Below are 17448 nucleotides of genomic sequence, written 5' to 3' on the forward strand. Positions count from 1 at the left end.
CTACAGCTCTCTGGCCAAATGAAGCGTAACCAAATGCTGATAGCCCAAATGTTGCAGTTTATGGCCAAGGCATTGGCCAAATTGCCTCTTGGCGTGCGGCATAATGGCGACAATAGCCACATTGTCTTGACACTGAATCAGTGCGCCAGAGCGAGAGAGCACCAGAGCGTGGGACTGTGCGAGTGAGAGGGGTGCACTAACATACACATACACATACAGAGACAGACACACACACACGCCCACCTCCGCTCGATTGCATAATGCGGTCGCGCCAAAACAGAAAAACAACTTTGAACAGCTTTGCAGTTCATTTCGGTGTGTGCTGCAACTTCCCTTCACCATTTTTTCTCTGCCGGCTTTTTGTCGTTTCGCGTTGAACTGGCAAATTTCCGGCAAGCTTTGCATGCACACAAAAGCCATCTTCCGTCCTTGTCGCACGCACACACGCACACACACAGTCTAAGCTAAAGTTTATCTGTCAATTTCGGTACACAAACACAATGACACGCAGGCGGCAAAACCGTTACGCACTGAGAGCATTTGCATACCCTACAGCTACCATGTAATACCCTGGAAATAGTTTTTATCCATATTCATTTTACTATCTCTGATCTTTGATTTTTTAATATCATATTAAGGCCAGTTAGTAAGATCTACCAAAATTATAGCAAACTTTATGAGATAAAAACAAATGACAAACTATAAGCTTGCCTACTTTGCAGGGCATCAGATATTCACGCAAAATCCAGCTAGTTAAACTTTTTTTCCAGTCCAGCACTTTGGCGATAGTTTGAGGACGAAACATTTTGTCAACTTTAATGCGCTTTGTTGTTAAGACGGTAGAACGTAGAAAACGCTCAGGAGCCGGATCCGCGTTACATGTGCCAGGATGGCAGGTAAGAAGCGCAAAATTCGAACCGATTTGCATACAGCTCGGTAATCCAAAAAACGAATTTCTCGGTTAGTTGGCAAAGTACTTGGCTCAGCTTTTATGCATTTCAAAAATCAAACACTCCATTTTCATGTGCCCCAGACGATGACACAGTTCCGCACTCGTTTTAATAGCAATTTTTATTTCATTAAACAATATGGTTATTATTTTGATTACAGTGGGAATACAATGAGTAGGGAGGGTTGTGTTTGCAAAATGGAATTTTTAATTAACTTTGATTGGAAATTAGCCGGCAATTGGCTAAGGCGCATACTAATGCTGAGTAGCGTGCCTTGGAGTGGGATTCTATTTCTTGCCCAGCAAGCAGCGTCATAATAAATAAATGATCAACTCTGGCCCAAAAACTGGCAAGAACATAATTTCCGTGTCCTGGGTCCTTGTCGAAAGCCGCAGGAATTAATTGCGGGTCGCTCGCTGCTGTCCTCGTTAAACTTTCGAGCAGATTAGGAAGTGCGCGCCGGGGTGGCGGACATTCGTTTGCAATAATTTAAATATTAGTTACACATAATGTAAAGCATAAATTAATTTTGTATTCGCCAACTATTAAAAAACTTTCCATTCGCTGGGGTCGCCAAGGGTCCTTCGAGTTGATGAAGTAGTGCAAGCGCAAGGAAGAGGGACATCCGCTTAAACTTTCTCTGCAGCCTGGGGCAATTAGTTATTCACGCTTGCGCTTGTCTTTGCAGCAAGTTTAGCCGCCTGCCAAACTCGACTCCTTTCCTTTTTTTTGACTGCGATTGGGAATTAAACGCAAGATAAATAGTTGGGTTTCCCTGCCAGCTAGGACCATCCACTCGTGACTATCATGGCATCGTATCGTATGGTGTGGTGTGGTATGGTATCTGCGTATCATATCACAGGCGCTGCAACATCCGGCCGTAGACTTGACTCCGCTCGAAGCTGCCGAAGGCCTCGCGGAAACGCTGCCGCTGCTCGCCACTCAATTTCGCATGGAAATCTTGTGCAGCTGTCACGAACAATGCAATTTCGTGTTGACCCAATTTTCGGGCCATCGCCGGTGCTGCTGCCTCTGCCTCAGTTGTTGTTGCTGTTGTTGCCGTTGTTGCCGCTGCCGCAGAGTTGGATGCCCCGATGCCGAGCACAAGCGGAAATAGTTTAATCAAATGCAGATTTATGGAGGCGGATAAAAAGATGACGCTGAGGCCCCAGACACCCTGCTGCTCCGGCTGGTCCAGGAACGTTGGCAGGGTGCAGATCAGCCAGTCCTGGAGCATCTGCAGGTACGACGAGTCGATGGCGGAGCGAAAGACCTGCGGAGTGGAGGAGCAGAGCGGGTTAAGAGCTGCCAATGAAATGCTTAAATAAAAGCCAAGCCGACAATACGGAAATTAAATTTTATTGTGCTGCTCGAAAGGTGCCACGTCGGCGGGCCGCAAAAGTCTGCTGCAGCAGCATACTTTGTGGCAGAAAGTTGGCTAATGAAATTCCGCAGCCTGGGAATCCGGCCCTGCGAATGACAGTGCAAATTGTGCCGCTCTGGGATCCCCCGTTGACTTCCGAGCTTGTTTTTATTAATTTCCATGCACGCACCCACCATGCACAGGCTAACCTTGAACGTAATGAAACATTTTTATGGCCCCGCTGTGGTGGCCAGTAGTCGAAAGGCGCCGTCTCCAGCTCCAACACCTCGCATTGACCCACGCACCTGGATGGAGGCCAAGCTGTAGCCATGAATTCCATTAATTTTCAAGCTGCCAAAATTCCACAGTCGCACACGCACACTCATGTAGACCATGAGACCAGTGGGCAGTTGGCAGTTGGCACTGAGCAGTGGGCAATGGGCAATGGGGAGTTGGCGAGTGTTTTACCCTTTCGACTTGTGGCCAGGGCAAACATTAGCGCTGCATTGGCCCCATTCCGTTCCGGTCTTCAGACAAGGACGAGGTCCTGGATCCGGGACTCGTAAAATGGAACCCAGCATGGGAATCCGAGTGTGTGTGCGTGTGTTTGAAGCAACCACGCACGAATGGCCAACGTCTTTACCTTTTGCCTTTGCTAGATCTTTGGCCAACAGCACTCACCTGATATACAATCATGGCAATAACATCGCAGTGCGGGTGATTTATGGCCAGAAACTCCTTTATGACCTTCGTCAATATTTCATTCGGTGGCACTAAATCACGAATAATTTGGCACAGCACTTGTCCATAAATCCAGGCGGCATCTCGAGTCGATGATTTAATACAATGCAAAAGTATATCGACTTTATCGTTTTGCTGGGCGATTATCTCCGGGTCATCCTGCACAATTCCATTCGACAGCTCCGTGTTCTCCAGCTGGGCAGCCGAGCCTGAGAATGGTATGGTATGGAATGAAAAATACGTAAGTCACTCACAGAATGCAGAAGAAGGGAAGAAAGTGAAACTTTCTAATTAACAAAGCAGCCTTCAAGCCAAATGCCGATGGCCATTATTCACATGCTCGGGGTCCTTCACACGCCACTGCTGTCACTGCCCTCCTTTTTTCCCTTTTTCCTTTTTCCCTCCTCTCCACTGGCCCACTGATTCTCCCGCGGAACACACACGTACATAAATTTGCATTTAAATTTTATGGATTTTTCCCAGCACCGATGCTTTTAGCCAAAAACTTTCTCCCATAACCGAAGCAAGCATCAAATTGAAAACTAAACAAAAAAAAAAGCGGAACCAAAAGTAGAAGCTGAGCAGCATTGCCCACACATAGATTAGAGTTGTTCGATTAAGCCTGGTGGAGAAGGTCACCAGCAATAAATGTGCGTTCCTTTGGCCAGGTGAAAAATGATGACGGCCAGATACCAGATACCATATACAAGAGACCAGAGACGAGAGACCAGAGACCAGAGACCGCTGAAAGCCGCAGCCCGTGTGCTGCTTAGTGTGGCTTAGCGGCATCGAATTATTTACAATGCGAGTGGAGCGGTAGCTGATCCACCTGGCCAGCCTGCCCAACTTGGCCAGCTTGGCCACCCACTCCTAACCGAAAGCCACCCGTAAGCACCCGTAACCCAACTCAGCCGCCTTCTGGCCGCGCCAACTTTGGCTTTGGCCTTTGTTTTGCAGCTTAACATTGTTGGTCGGGGCTGTTGGCCTGCGGGCAGCTTGTTTGGCTGGCTGTTGCCAATTTTGGCATTGTTGTTGCTGGCTTTGAACGGGCATGAAGTATGGCCAAGTGACCGGGGAGGCGGTTTTTGTGGAAGTGCACGGGGAGTTTGGGTGTGCTACCCGGCGACTGGCCACAATTATGCGCGCCACGAATGCCGCAGGCAATGCACGGAAAAATAAGAAAAACCTAACAAACTCTAAAATTAGTTTAAACACGACGAAAAGCGGCGAAAAAAGGTATTTGCTATATAAAACCGGTGGTCGGCATTATAGATTCTACTCAGATTCTATATTCTGATCAGGATTCCTAGCTAAATGAAAGGAAGCTTTGCGTAATTTTGTCGCACTTCTGAACGGATTAAATGGCATAAAATAAATATTAAAAGCTTTTGTTTAATTTCAAACTAAACCAATGAAACGAAACAGAAACAAGCATTCCTAATCCCATTATTTAAAGAGTGTCCTTTGTGGCAAGGATTCGCTGTCCCTTGGCTGACAAGCATTTTCCACCAACTGGGTGACCAATATTGCCGCAAATATTTATTATTGCGTTTTGCAACTTTGAGGGCAAATGTATATACGTTTTTTTTTTCCTCGACTTTCCCTGTTTTGCCGTTTTGCTTCTTTTTTGTTTAAGCCTTCACTTTGCAATTTTTCCATGCTTTTTGTGGGTAGCTGGGCAACCTGTATTGTCTTCGGCGACGCGGTCTTTTGTTTATTTTCGCGTGGAGCCCACAACGCTTTAAAAAGGCAAGCAGGCGGAAAAAGAGCAAAAAAAACGTGCCCAGCAATAGCCAACTTCCGCCAGGATGCGTTTCAGTACGGTCGTTCTCTGGGTCCCAAGCCAGGATCCTGCCCGTTTGGCCATATTCGAGATTTGTGAGTGGTCTGTGTGTGCGTGAGTGTGTGTGGAGTGTGCGGTGTTTGCGGCAGCAGGGCCCAAAATCGAGGCAGTTGCTGCCATTTAGTGGCAGAAGTAAGCATCGCGAATGGCTTGCTTCACAAACATTGACGTTTCTCAAAGGATTTGCGTGCTGTGGCCATGGCAAAAGGGACTCAGCAGTCGGCTGTCGGCAGTCGGGAGTCGGGAGTTGGCAATCCCGTGCACTGACAAAGTGCAAGGCAAATACGCAACGCTCCGCTTCCAATTTCGCCCACATCCACACATGCATTTCCCCCATTCCGCCGCTGGCATTCTTCGACATATTTGTGGAGCGAGTTGCATAATTTCTGGCCAGGAGTGGCCCAGTCGAAAGCTGTGCTAAGTTACCACGCACAGCAGGTTGGCCGGGCACAGCCCAAAGCCAGTGTATGCAAAAAAGAAGGCAGTTGTCTATCTTTTATTCTTTTGCAATGCTTAAAATGGCTGTTATTTTTTCTAGTTAGAGAATGGAAAAAAGGGAACGTGGTGGAGTAAAGAAATCGATGGACTAGGAATGGTTAATGAAACGAGACTGAGCGGATTACGATTGACCCGCATCGAGTCAATCCATTTCCATAGGCATCGATGTACCTTAAAGCTGGAGCACCAGCTAATAAACTGAACGACAATTAAAACCCATGGATATGCTGGAACGCTTGTTGTATTTAAGGATAATAGGTATCTAAAATTGTCTAGCACTTTTTGCAGTGTCAACATTATTGGCTAAAGCTTTCTAGGACGCACTCAGATAAACTTTATGCAAATGACGCGCACAGTTTGTGCTTAAACGAATACCTATTTATGAGCATTGAATGCCAAAAACTGAACTTGTGCACCCGAAAAACCAGTGAACTAACGTTTTAGCACAGGCGAAATGAGCGCACGACAGTTGAAACGATAATAATTGTCCTGGAATTGCGCTAATAACAGCAACAGGGATAATTGTTGGCCAGCAGAGACGGCCGAGATACGCAACAGTCGGCGGAATGTCCTGACGGCGGCCAGCGACAGCAATTAGCCTTTCTCTGGCAAGGACACACACCCACAATCGCACTCGCACTCGCAATGCATTCATGGCCATAATGATCAGCGCCAAACTGTTGACCCGCAAACACACAAAGTGCGCCATGGCCATCGTAGCGAGCGCATTTAAAATCGGACATGGCAGCATCCAAATAAAGGACATGGGGCGTGTAAGGGGAGTAAAGTTCATTTGGCCGGAGTGTCCTGCCGCCTAATGCCGCCCTCTGTCAGGATGTTTCCCTTTTAAAATGGTTCGCTCCTCACGCTGCCATTTCGAAATTGGGAATTTCCATCCCCCCAAGCACTTGCCCTTTGCTCAATTTTCTTATAACAACAGCGGAAAACCCGTTCGCGGCCCATGCGGTATTAAATGAAATTACGAAATATTTCCGTGCCCCCTCCCCCTCCCCCTCTGCTCGTTCGTTTTCCCTTCGCTTTGCTACCCTATTTGATCTTGGTATTACTTTTGTTATTTTCTTTGGGAGGGGGGCCAAGCAGCCGAATACTCACCCACATACATGCAGGACAAAAGCAATTTCAATGCCGGAATCGAAAATTTCTCATTTTCCATTTTCAGCAATTCGAGTGCAAGTTTTTCAATTTTATGTCGCATCTGCGGTGTGACCACGACGCCAACTCCCGCCTCGGATCCGGCTGCTCCGACTCCGGCGTTCGGTTCTCCAGCGGCGGAGTCCTTTCCACTAGGCTGAATGCCAGGAGGCGGCCGCACTCCACTATTGACCACCATGCGCTCCAGGCCCTGTCAATGGACAAAGAGATAAATAAATACAATAAGCAACATATACACGTACATAAAAAGTTGCAAAAATAAAGGCAATGGACAAGGACAGCTCATAGAAATAGCAATGCGCGGCGGCTCTCGACTCGCTTTTGAATTTTTATCATTGCATACATAAGTGGGTTTTTCAGTAATGGCCACGCTAATTGAGTGGCAAATTGTTATTGTTATGGCCGCTGTTGTCGCTGCGCCCCATTGCGCTTTCTCCCGCTTTCTCCTCGCGACGATGACGATGACGATGATGTTGATGATGATGATGCTGATTCCAATGCCGATTCGGATTCCGAGTGGCGGCCATCAAAGCAAAAGGCAGCGGCAACAACAAGGACATCATGGCCGGCAAGAGCAGCAAAATGGGACAATTGAATTGCGTGCAAATTTCATAAATTGCTTAAAAAGTCGAATTTAATTTTCGACCGAACGACGCCCGGAAATATGCAGTGCAAAAACAGTTTTTAATTACTTGCCGCTTGCCATGTACTCGTAAACTGCAATTAAAATCTCAACTCTATATTAAATGCTGGCAAATTACGTTCGCCAACTGAGGAATTTCTTTTCATATAGCAGACGTATGTGCACAACGCTTAAACAAAATGCAAAATGCTCTACTCTTTTTCATTACGCTCAATTTGCAAACGGGCTGCCATGTGTGCGTGCGTCCACCAAGGCCAATAAACATTTGGCTACTGCCATTGGCTCCTCCTCCTACTCCTCCTCCTGCTCCTGGTACTGTTCCTGCTCCTGCTACTGCGCCAGTTATGACAGCAACTGGCTGCGGTCCTTTCGCGTGGCTTTTCACCCGTACGGCTGACAGTTCCGTAGCCGTTTGAAAATTGTCAATCAAAAAACCAATTAAGCGCAACGTGGGCTGCCCAGGACTAAGCCACACCAGTCAAGGGATCGAGGTTTCCATCGCAGCCTGTGGGGAACGTTCGCCCCGGTCAATGGCAGTCAGATTTGCTGGCCCGCTAGTCGGCTGACAGTTAGTAAGTGGCCTGATGGCGGCTAGACAAGGCTGACAACCATTTAAGTGGCATGCTAAGTCCTTCCACGCCGCTATCCTATCCTATCCTATCCTACACACCCATTTCCATTCCCGTTTGTACTCACATGCAGAACGCACAGATAGAGCTCCTCGTTGGTGGTCGTCTTCAGAAAATTGTTGGCCGCAATTATTGTATTTGACAACAGATGACACTGCGGCACGAATTTCGATGTCCACTCGATCAGGCTGTAATTGAGCGTCCAGACCAGCTTCGTGTGCTCCACGCTGAACGGCAGGGGGCTGCAAAGATAACCCAGAAATGTTTACTCATTGTACATAGAACGAAATGCTCCTGCTGCAGCTGCAGCTGCTGTGCCGGTCATGTTTCCATCTAAATTAATTAGAAGTCTGACTACCGCAGAATTGCATCCGCCAATGCCGTGGCCAATGGCCAAAATGGCCACCTCCCCCAATTGCACTCCCTTATTGCTTTTCGCGCGTAAAATTACAAAATAATTAGTTCGGGTGAGCTCCGCCTGCACGCTGATTAGTTGCCATGGTCGTGCCTCCCAAACGCAGGGCCATCCATTGATTTTATGACCAGTTGCACTGCCGCTTTGGGTGCTGCAATTTTCGCTGAGGTTTTTGGCATATTGGTTTGGCATACGCTGCGTATGCGCAATAAAAGTTGTTTGCCCTTCAAAGCCAGCTACTCCTTTTTCTATTTCTATTCCTACTCCTCCGCTTAAAGCTCACATTTTGACGCATTTTCCGCAGCCTAGTTAGAGCACAAAAAGCAACTCAAGAAATTCCTTACCAAAAGCCGCGAACGAGGAGGCAGCTGCTCAGCCAATAATTAGAATTTACTGGCGAGCATAAACAAGCAAATGCAATGCAAAAACGAACACAAACACGAACACGAACAACACCATGGCTCCATTGATCGGAGGCTGGTTTTGACTTTGGAAAATCTATCGCAAGCAGCGGCAAAGTTTCAATGGCCATGGTTCATCGATGTACTGCACGTTGTCGAATTATGGCAACTTCCTCTGCCAGCATATCCCTTACCCAGGAAGGAGGGGGGGGAACGGTTGTGGCTGCTTCCGGCGCAGTCCTTGAAAACTTTTTAACACCCAAAACAAAAGGGGTGGCGGCCAGGTGGATCCAGCAGCAGCAGAACATCAGACCGCAGAGACCAGATGCCGATGAGCCGAGGTAACTAATGCGAAATGAGAACTTTTGCCATTAGTGAGTGGATCTGTGGTACAGATATAGACATGCCAGCGCAGTCGCTGGAGTTTGGAGACCCGGGGAGCCCAGTCAAGTCGAGTTGATGAGTTTCAATTGAAGATGGTACCGGGTTTGGCTTCCAACTTTCGGCTTTCGAGTAAGACACACTTCTAATTCAATCCGGGGGCACTGCAAACAGGCTGATAATGCCGATGTACCAGCTGGATGAGGGGTTGTTAATTGCGCAGAGAGGCAAATTATGGACAGCAGAATCCGGATTTTGGATTCTGGATTCCGGATTCGGTGTTTCGTATTCCGACTTCCTATTTCCCACATACCACACACTCACCTACCAGCTACCCCCACCCAGCTTCAACAACCTGCTTGGAGGGTCGGAACTCACCTCTCATCAATGATGCCATGACGATTGATGTAGCCCACAATTAGGGCTCGCAACAATGCCAGCTCCTCACTGAGCCGTCCCATTGTCGTGTTGGTCTTGCTGCAGCACTCCAGCAGACAGAGGAGCCCCTGCAACGTGGCGATGCGTATGAAGCTGTGCGTGCTCTTTAAGTAGACGTTGCCAATCAAGGAGCACAGGGCCTGCAGCTCGCCCAGGCTGGGGATCAGGAGGGCCTGGCTGCGGCACAGTAAGTAGATTATGTGCTGCAAAGTGCAGGGAGCATTAGCATGAGAAACAATAGACCGGCGGAGTGGTACCAGGAAACAGAAACATCAATGTTTAAAGATACAACCAGAACAAGTTGCTTAATAGAGAGGAATTCAGTAAGGCAGTAAGATTTGCTACACTTTTCACTATCAAAACTCACCTGATGCGAAATGGTGTCGTCCATGGCCACCTGCTCCTGCAGTTTGAGGCAGCGTTCCTTAATCCATTTGATGTGGTCGCGACTCTCGCAGATCTCGCAAAACTTTACCAAATTGGGCAGCACCAGGATGTGATTCAGCTGTCAAAGGATGGAGGGAATTGCAAAAGAGTTATGGCAAGTTGCAGCTGCAAATGAAATCACTGCCAACTGAAAGCCCCCAAGGATCGCCCAAAAAGGCACACAGTAACCGGCTGCATCGTAATGTCCGCGAAGCGGCTTGCATAATCAAATTAAAACCCATCGAATGGCCGGGTGAGGCTTGCGATGTGCGAATGCTGGCAATGCACAGGACGTGACTGGCCGTAAAAGTTTGACAGAACTTACCTCGATCATCTGCTGCAGTACGTCAAAGACCAGCTGCGTGCTGCTGCGAAAGTCAATTCCCGACAGCTGCGTAAAATGGCGATAGTTGCGCATTGCCATGTCGGGCACATCCGCATCGCCGGACTGCTTAATGTCCGTCGTGTTTGTCTGCTCCCCGCCAGATAGGCCCACTCCCACACCCACACCCATTCCAGCAGCCGCCTGGTCCTCCATTTGAGCCCAGCTGAAACTGAGATCGTACTGATTGGGCGCAAAGGTGCGTGTGCCAATCACATTGTCGTGGGCCAGCTGCCGCTCCAGATTGGGCTGATAGAAGACATTGCACGCCTCCACCAGCAACTGCACCTTGTGCAGTTTCTTCAAACTGAAATATGTATACATATATTTATATTCAATAGTGATGGATGTGTGGGAAAAGTTCGGTTTGTCGGTGGTGTATTGCTGCAAACTGCTATCAACTAAATGACGCATACGCCCTGTTGACAGAGCAGACGGAATGGCAAGTAAAAACTATTTGCTTGTAATTAAAAACTAATTTATAAAGTCAACATCGGGCGACAAGGATTTGTCAGAGTTTCGTGTTACCCAGACCCAGAAGAGCCAACAGCACACATTTAAAAGCCATTGCCGGGCAGCTAATACGGAAAATATGTATTTCGCAAATTTCCTAGGGGTTGTCAACAGAGTTTTTGATATTTCAGCTTTGGCACTCACTCATGTTTTTGCCGTTCCAGGCAATTGAATCGCGTCGACGAGCAGGAGACATGAAAAAAGAGTTTGGCACTTGTTAACTTTTAAAATTATTTTCATAATTCATGTGCTCGCGTCACGCCACGCTATAACTATACTTCACTATACTATACTATGCTATACTATACTATACCACATACATACATACATATATGCAATATCCGTGGTCCCATCGACAAAGACTTTTTGTCGCTTTTAATTAAAAACGCAGACATTGTAAAAGCATCCGAAAACTTGTTTACCAAATTGTTTTTGGCCGCACCGCTCCCATGTTAACAAATTAGTTGTGCATTTAAAGTTGAAGGATTTTTTCGTAATGGGGAACGATATAATATGTGCCACAGGAAAATCACAGGATATACACGCTCATTTGCAGACTCAACTTTGCCAGCATTTAATTTGTACTTTTTGCCATTTACACATTAAAAACTTTATCCACTGCTCTGTGAATTTTAATTTTCATAAATTTCCACCCCAAAACCGAACCCGAACACGTACCCAAACTGGAACTGGAGCTGCTGAAAGTGGAAGTGGAAGTGGGACTCACCTAATGCTGTCACAAGTGATGCGCTGCCAGCGAGTCGTGTGATGGAACTGTCCGTTGGCCAGGCCCACAATGGGAAAAGTTTTGTACGTCATTAAAAGTTCGAGGATGGCCTGGAGGCAGACCTGCTTGATCTGGAACTGTTCCTGCTGATCGACCATGTGCTCGTCGTACAGCTTGTTGATCAGCAGCAGGCAGGTCATGAAGTACTCCTCGAACTGCTGCCGTGTGGTGAATCCGAAGATGGAGAGCCTGCAATCCGGAATCCAAAGTGGCTATGAGTGTCAATTTGATTACCGATAGTCGGCTGGCTGCTGTGCGTGTGTGTAAGTAATTAATTGAAAATTGCAAATTTCTGCATAAAATGTTTTCAGCCAATGCTTGAAATTTTAATTCAATTAGTCCAGGCCTCTTCAAATATTTAAAATATGCAATATACATGCCACCGTATGCATATACACATATGCATATGTACTATATATATATATATATACATATGCCATGTAGAGTAAAATGTGAGCAGGCCTAAAATGTCAATTAGTCTTCGATTACTTTGGGCAGTCGGTGAAGCGGCAGCTCCATCCACCATCCATCAGGCATCAGGCATCACACCCTTCACTTGCAGTGGAGCCCGGGGTGATAGGGTGCTGCTGTGCATCGTGGTGGTTTCTGTGCAATTAGCAACAATGTTTCTGGAGCAGAGGCAGCCGTCCGCATCCGCATTCGCATCCGCATCCGTATCCGCATCCTGGCATGACGTGCCTTTTGTTGCCAGCCATCTGCAACACGCACACATGCATTTATCTCACTTTGCTGCTCATAATTTGTTTATATCGCTCGCTGCCTCGTCGGCGGCTCTTCCTGCAGCGCTGTGTCTTTTAGACAGCTTTTATCCCCACATCTCTGCATCCTCACAGTCCCACGTACCCACATCGTCGCCACCAGCACCACCCATCCCCCAGTGCTCCTCATGGCCAAAATGCATGTCTATGCCAGCGATGCTGAAGCTGATGCTGATGCTGATCCTGCGCGGAGTTTCGTCTAATAGAGTTGTTGATGTTCCGCTCCGTCAGCCCTTTGGGGATTTTGTCGTTATCATCCTCGCAGCTTTCCTCGCTGCCGCTGAAGCAGCTCCGCTGGTTGCCCGGTTGCTCGGTTCCCCAGTTCGCCAGTTCCCCTGCTGATGTGGTTATGATGTTTGTGCGCTTGTCGGTTGGGCAAAGCCAGAACTGGATTGGCTTTGCCGCCCGGTTTGGGGCGACAAAGTGCGAGCGGAGTGCAAGTATGCATACTTCTGGTGGGGAAGTCAAGTTTTAGGCTCCGGACAGCCAAACAACCAAACAAGCCAACAAGCAACAACCACTGCCGCAGACATCTAGCCGTGCACAATTATTCCGCCCAATTCCTGGCTGATGACGATTCAGCTTTCGCCATTCGGCTGACAGCGTAATGATGACGACTGCCATCGAAACAATGGAGCAATAGCTATAACGGCTTGGGGAGCCTGTCAAGTGACAAGGACGAGGCAAACAAGCCAAGGACAATGACGATGACAATGAAGTCTTACGGCCCGCACTCTCGCATATGTGTGAATGTGTATGTGGATGTTTGGATGTTTGGATTTGTGCTCGGGCTTGTGCTTGTAATAGAACAACAGGATGTTGATGTTTCCAGTTGCGGTTTAGCCGCTGCCATCGTCCTCATCATCGCTCCATGTAGCTGCCATGCGCTCGTCACCGCTGTCAGAGCATTGTCAGCAACTTGGTTGCTGCTCCCGCTCTCCGATCTCCGCTTGTTGTTACCGGACACAGTGACAACGACAGGAGCGACACCAACACTAGCACCAACAGTAACGGCAGCAGCCAGGACAATGCAACAGAGCCTGGTCGATTGATAAGGGAAGCGGACAATAGTGCCCAGAGGCAAGGTGTCAACTTGACTGGTTTAAGGTGAGCACCGAAAGATAAGCGGCTTTAATTAGCAGTATGCCCAGTACGATAAATACACTTGTGGTCAGCACAAGCTGATGGATGGAAATAATGCTTACCAATTATTTTTATGAACTTATTTTGAAACTGCCATTAAATCACAGCTTAAGGCGTAGAACTGAAACTTAACTTGTTGGGAAAAAAGAGCCCTCTTATCTTAAAGCGGCCATTCATATTTCAACCGGACTCACACTCACCTTTTGACAAATTGACGCAGCACATCCACATCGCTCAGGCTGTCCACAGGAATGGAGGGCAGCTTGCCATCGGCCTGTTGCTCCGGCTTCAGCTGCTGGTCGCCTGGCTGCTGGATGAGCTCGTGGGGAGTAACCGCGTAGGCATAAAACTGGTGCGTTCGCAGCAGCGAGATGCCGATGGAGGCCACCAGCGACTGGGGGGAGAAGGGGGTTGAAAAGAAAATGGAAAGTGCTCCTGGGTCGCACTGACAAATGACCAGCCGATTGTCACTTACCAATGCCACTTGGAATCGGGCCAGATCCTGACCTGCGAACTGCAGTCGGGCGTCCTCGACGCCTGCCAAGACCCTGCCGCTGTCCAGGGACTCGATTTCAATTTGGGTTTCAATCAATTTGGCCAGGAAAATGGCCTGCGGTGCCGGTCCTTTGGCCTTGTTTCTGTCCCGGCGGTGCCGACGATAGAAAATGGTGTCCTGCAGTATGCACCGAGCCACAGAGTCCAGCAGTTCGAGCAGTTCGCATCGCAGTAAGGGATCCAAACTGGCATTAAGCTCCCGCCAGACGCGGGGCTCCTGCAAAAGTGCATCCATGGTGGCCAAGAGCACGCCCAGGGCGTCTTGTTCCGACTCCTGTCGTGTTGGCATGGCCAAAATCTGTTTTGCCGCTCCGGCCAGCCAGCCAAGGTAGGCCAGCAATTGCGGCAGATGCTCGCGGCGCAGCAGGTGCTCGGCCACGAACTTCTCCATCAGCCGGGCATCGATGTAGATGAGTGCTGTTTGCTCCGCATTCCGAATGCAGGCCATCAGGGCGCCCACCGCCCGCGCCACATCCAGTTGCTCCCCGGTGGGTGGATTTCGGCATTTTGTGGCCTCTCTGGCTTCTGTGGCAGCCACCTTTGACATGAGCAGGGCGCAGGATACGCGCGCCAGTGGCGGTGGTTGCATGTAGTTGATGTGCGGTGCATGCTGGATGCACTTCTGCCGGAAGGCGGACATCATGGCGGCCAGGGAACCAGTGATGGCATGGCGCAGTAGCCTCGCCTCCTGCTCGCTGCCCAGACTTCGGAGCAGGCGCTGCAGCTTGGGCTCCGACTGGATCTCCAGGAGCAGCAGCATTAGTTGCTTCTGCTGCTGCGGGGCATCCGCATGTTGGGTGGCGAATTTGATTAGCTGTCGCCGGATGAAGGAAGGAAAAACGTTGTCAAAGGTATATCGAGGATGAGGAATAGAGCGAAGGGAAGCGGGGAAGGGAAAAAAATAACAACAAATTAGCTGTGGCAATGCCATAATGGCCAAGTGCTTGTCCCATTTACCTGCGCAAAGAGCCAGCTCTCATCAATTATGCGCGACGGCGTTGCAGTCTCATTGTCCTGGCGGCACTCCAAGTCCTTCAGTCTGCGATGCGAAGCAATGAAACATAAATAAAAGCATGGAGGATAATGAGAGTCTTTTGATCCGAACTTGGAGTACTCTTCGGTTCGCTTTCAGTGGGTACTCGTTGGTTAAGACAGGGAAACCACTTTGCACTTTGGCGAGGGTGCATCGAGTTGTTTATTAAAAAATGTAATGATAATGAATGTATAAGTCTTTACATATTTCCGGAACTAACATGGTTTTTTACAAAATATAACAAACCAAATAGATTCTATACGCTTTCCTTGTGCTTACAAAACTGACCCACCCTAATGTGCAGCAATGTAATGAACTGAATATAAATTGCCATTGCCCGGGTTGAATAATTGGAGGGGTGAATTACTTACAGCAGAGTTCGCAGGGCGTCCTGGTCCTCTCCGCCGGCCAGGTCGCCTTCCACCAGACGCTCGTAGATGACGTTCCTGGCGGCCTGGCCACTCTGGGCGCTCAGCCGGCGGGCCATCCGCTCGATGGGCAACTGCAGCGAGCGTTCTCCATCGTGGAGCTGGTGCAGGCGACTTAGGAGCTGCAGGGCCTGCAGGGTGGGATCCGCATCGCTGCCAACGTCTCCGGAGGCTTCACGTTCAGCGGGCTCACAAAGACGTCCCAATAGCCGAAGGACGATGCGAATGGATTGCTGGCGGGGAATTGGAAGGACACCGGTTGAAAGGACGAACACAAAAGCTGGCAAATGGGCTTTGTTATGCAAAAAGTCATCGGCAACTTACCCTGCTCAATCGATGGGCATTCCGGAACAAGGCCACCTGCAGTAATGAGCCGCACTCGGGACGCTCTTGGCATAGCTCGCAAATGAATTCCAAGTGGTCAGCAATTAGGAAATTCAGATACCTGCCTTCGAACAGACGGCGCACTTGTTGCACACTCCAATCGCAGTCCTGCAATTAGTGGACAATCGTGATTTGTTCGGTTCACAGGCAAATAATGCGAATTGATATGGGGTTGGGTGGGTGATGGTGATTGGAATTGTGCCATTATCCAACAAGTGGCGCATGCTCGAGTGGCAATCGTTTAAAATTATGCCCGCCAATGAACTGTGCTTAAAGTAAGCCAACCGTTTAAAGGCTCACTGTCGCCGGCGGGACGGTGAACTGAAACCAAAGCCGAAACCAAAAACCCGATGCGGTGAACCGCAAAATTGCGAGTGCGACAACTGTCAGCTGGAAAAATTCGCATTGTCGTATATGGTTGGGGCATCCGGAGGAGGGGCGGTGGAAATTGGTGGGGAGGTTGGCGGCCCGGCAACGCTGTCGTCTGCCAAATTCAAATTAAACTAATGTGTCTGATTCGCCATTACTCCGCTGCCCGCTCTTTACTTAACAACACTGGGAGAAAGAACTTCGCTAACAAATGCTCGAGTTTAACAAAATATTTGCAGCTTTAAATATGCATGTAGTTTGGTTTAAATATTAAAAATTATTGTTTAACCATTACTTATTATTTAAGGTATATTCATTATATTGATATTTGTTTAAGTTCACTTACCACACTTGCACGACAAACTTCGCGTAGCAAAGCCCGCTGCAAGTTCCTCTTCAGCGGCAGCTGGGCGGCCTGTTCCAAAAGGGCCACCGGCTCCTCCAGCCGCATGGCGAGCACCAGCCTCAGGCAGGCCAGCAACACGGCATCCAGTGAGTGGGAGCCACCCTGGCCGGCGGCACTCATCAACAGCAGGCTATAGTATTTGCAGAGAAATTCAGACTCGGCCAAAACCAAACGGAAAACTGATTGAAGTGCATCCTTGTGCCGCGAGCGACAGCAGACATTGAGCAGGGCATCCACGAAGCGCCCAGCCAGCTGGCTGTAGGCGTGGCAGGATGTGCTCGATTCCAGGCCCAGCAGGACGTCCAAACAGGCGAGCAGCTTCTCGCTGAGAACTTTGGCGAAATAGTTAATTTCGCTGATGGAGGAGCGGCTGGCGGAGAAGGATGCGGCGGCCGCTCTGGCAGCTGCCGCCGCCGAAGACGTCGATGGTGCCTCGTCCTGCCAATGAGGTGCTGCCGATGTGGAGCTGGGCCCCATCAGTGCCTGCAGACGACGCTCGGCCGTTGGATTATTTTTCAAATAAAGTTTAATGTGATTCACTAGATAAATCTCCTCCGTTTTAAGGATTACGTTGGACAGCATAACCATGGCCAGAGCTAAATCACCAAAGTTCCCAACGCCCTGCAACGAAAAATGGAGAAAAGCGACTGGTTTGAGAAGAGAGAACGTAAGTACGTTGGCTGATGACTCCTTTCGTTGTTGACCGCCAGTGCAGTAAAGTGTGAAAGTTTGCATAAATTTGTGTGACAAAGTTGCCAGTGCCAACAT

General features: G+C 48.8%; 1 protein-coding gene across 1 annotated transcript in view; it reads right to left on the reverse strand.

The window, feature by feature from the left end:
• Nucleotides 1-1053: 1053 nt before the first annotated feature.
• The window catches only part of LOC6538149, a 38891-nt gene continuing 22496 nt past the window's right edge, over nt 1054-17448 (reverse strand). The window contains exons 16-29 of the mRNA XM_002098647.4: nt 16621-17301; nt 15846-16013; nt 15465-15754; nt 15018-15099; nt 13981-14874; nt 13706-13899; nt 11524-11772; nt 10227-10590; nt 9843-9980; nt 9416-9678; nt 7908-8082; nt 6509-6758; nt 2995-3263; nt 1054-2223 (exon numbers count right to left, since the gene is read on the reverse strand). Of these exons, the coding sequence (XP_002098683.1) occupies nt 1807-2223; nt 2995-3263; nt 6509-6758; nt 7908-8082; nt 9416-9678; nt 9843-9980; nt 10227-10590; nt 11524-11772; nt 13706-13899; nt 13981-14874; nt 15018-15099; nt 15465-15754; nt 15846-16013; nt 16621-17301 (4434 nt within the window). The 3' untranslated portion in view covers nt 1054-1806. The remainder of the gene's footprint in view (nt 2224-2994; nt 3264-6508; nt 6759-7907; nt 8083-9415; nt 9679-9842; nt 9981-10226; nt 10591-11523; nt 11773-13705; nt 13900-13980; nt 14875-15017; nt 15100-15464; nt 15755-15845; nt 16014-16620; nt 17302-17448) is intronic.

Source organism: Drosophila yakuba, chromosome 3R, assembly GCF_016746365.2.
Source record: "Drosophila yakuba strain Tai18E2 chromosome 3R, Prin_Dyak_Tai18E2_2.1, whole genome shotgun sequence".
Classification (NCBI taxonomy): Eukaryota; Metazoa; Arthropoda; class Insecta; order Diptera; family Drosophilidae; genus Drosophila; species Drosophila yakuba.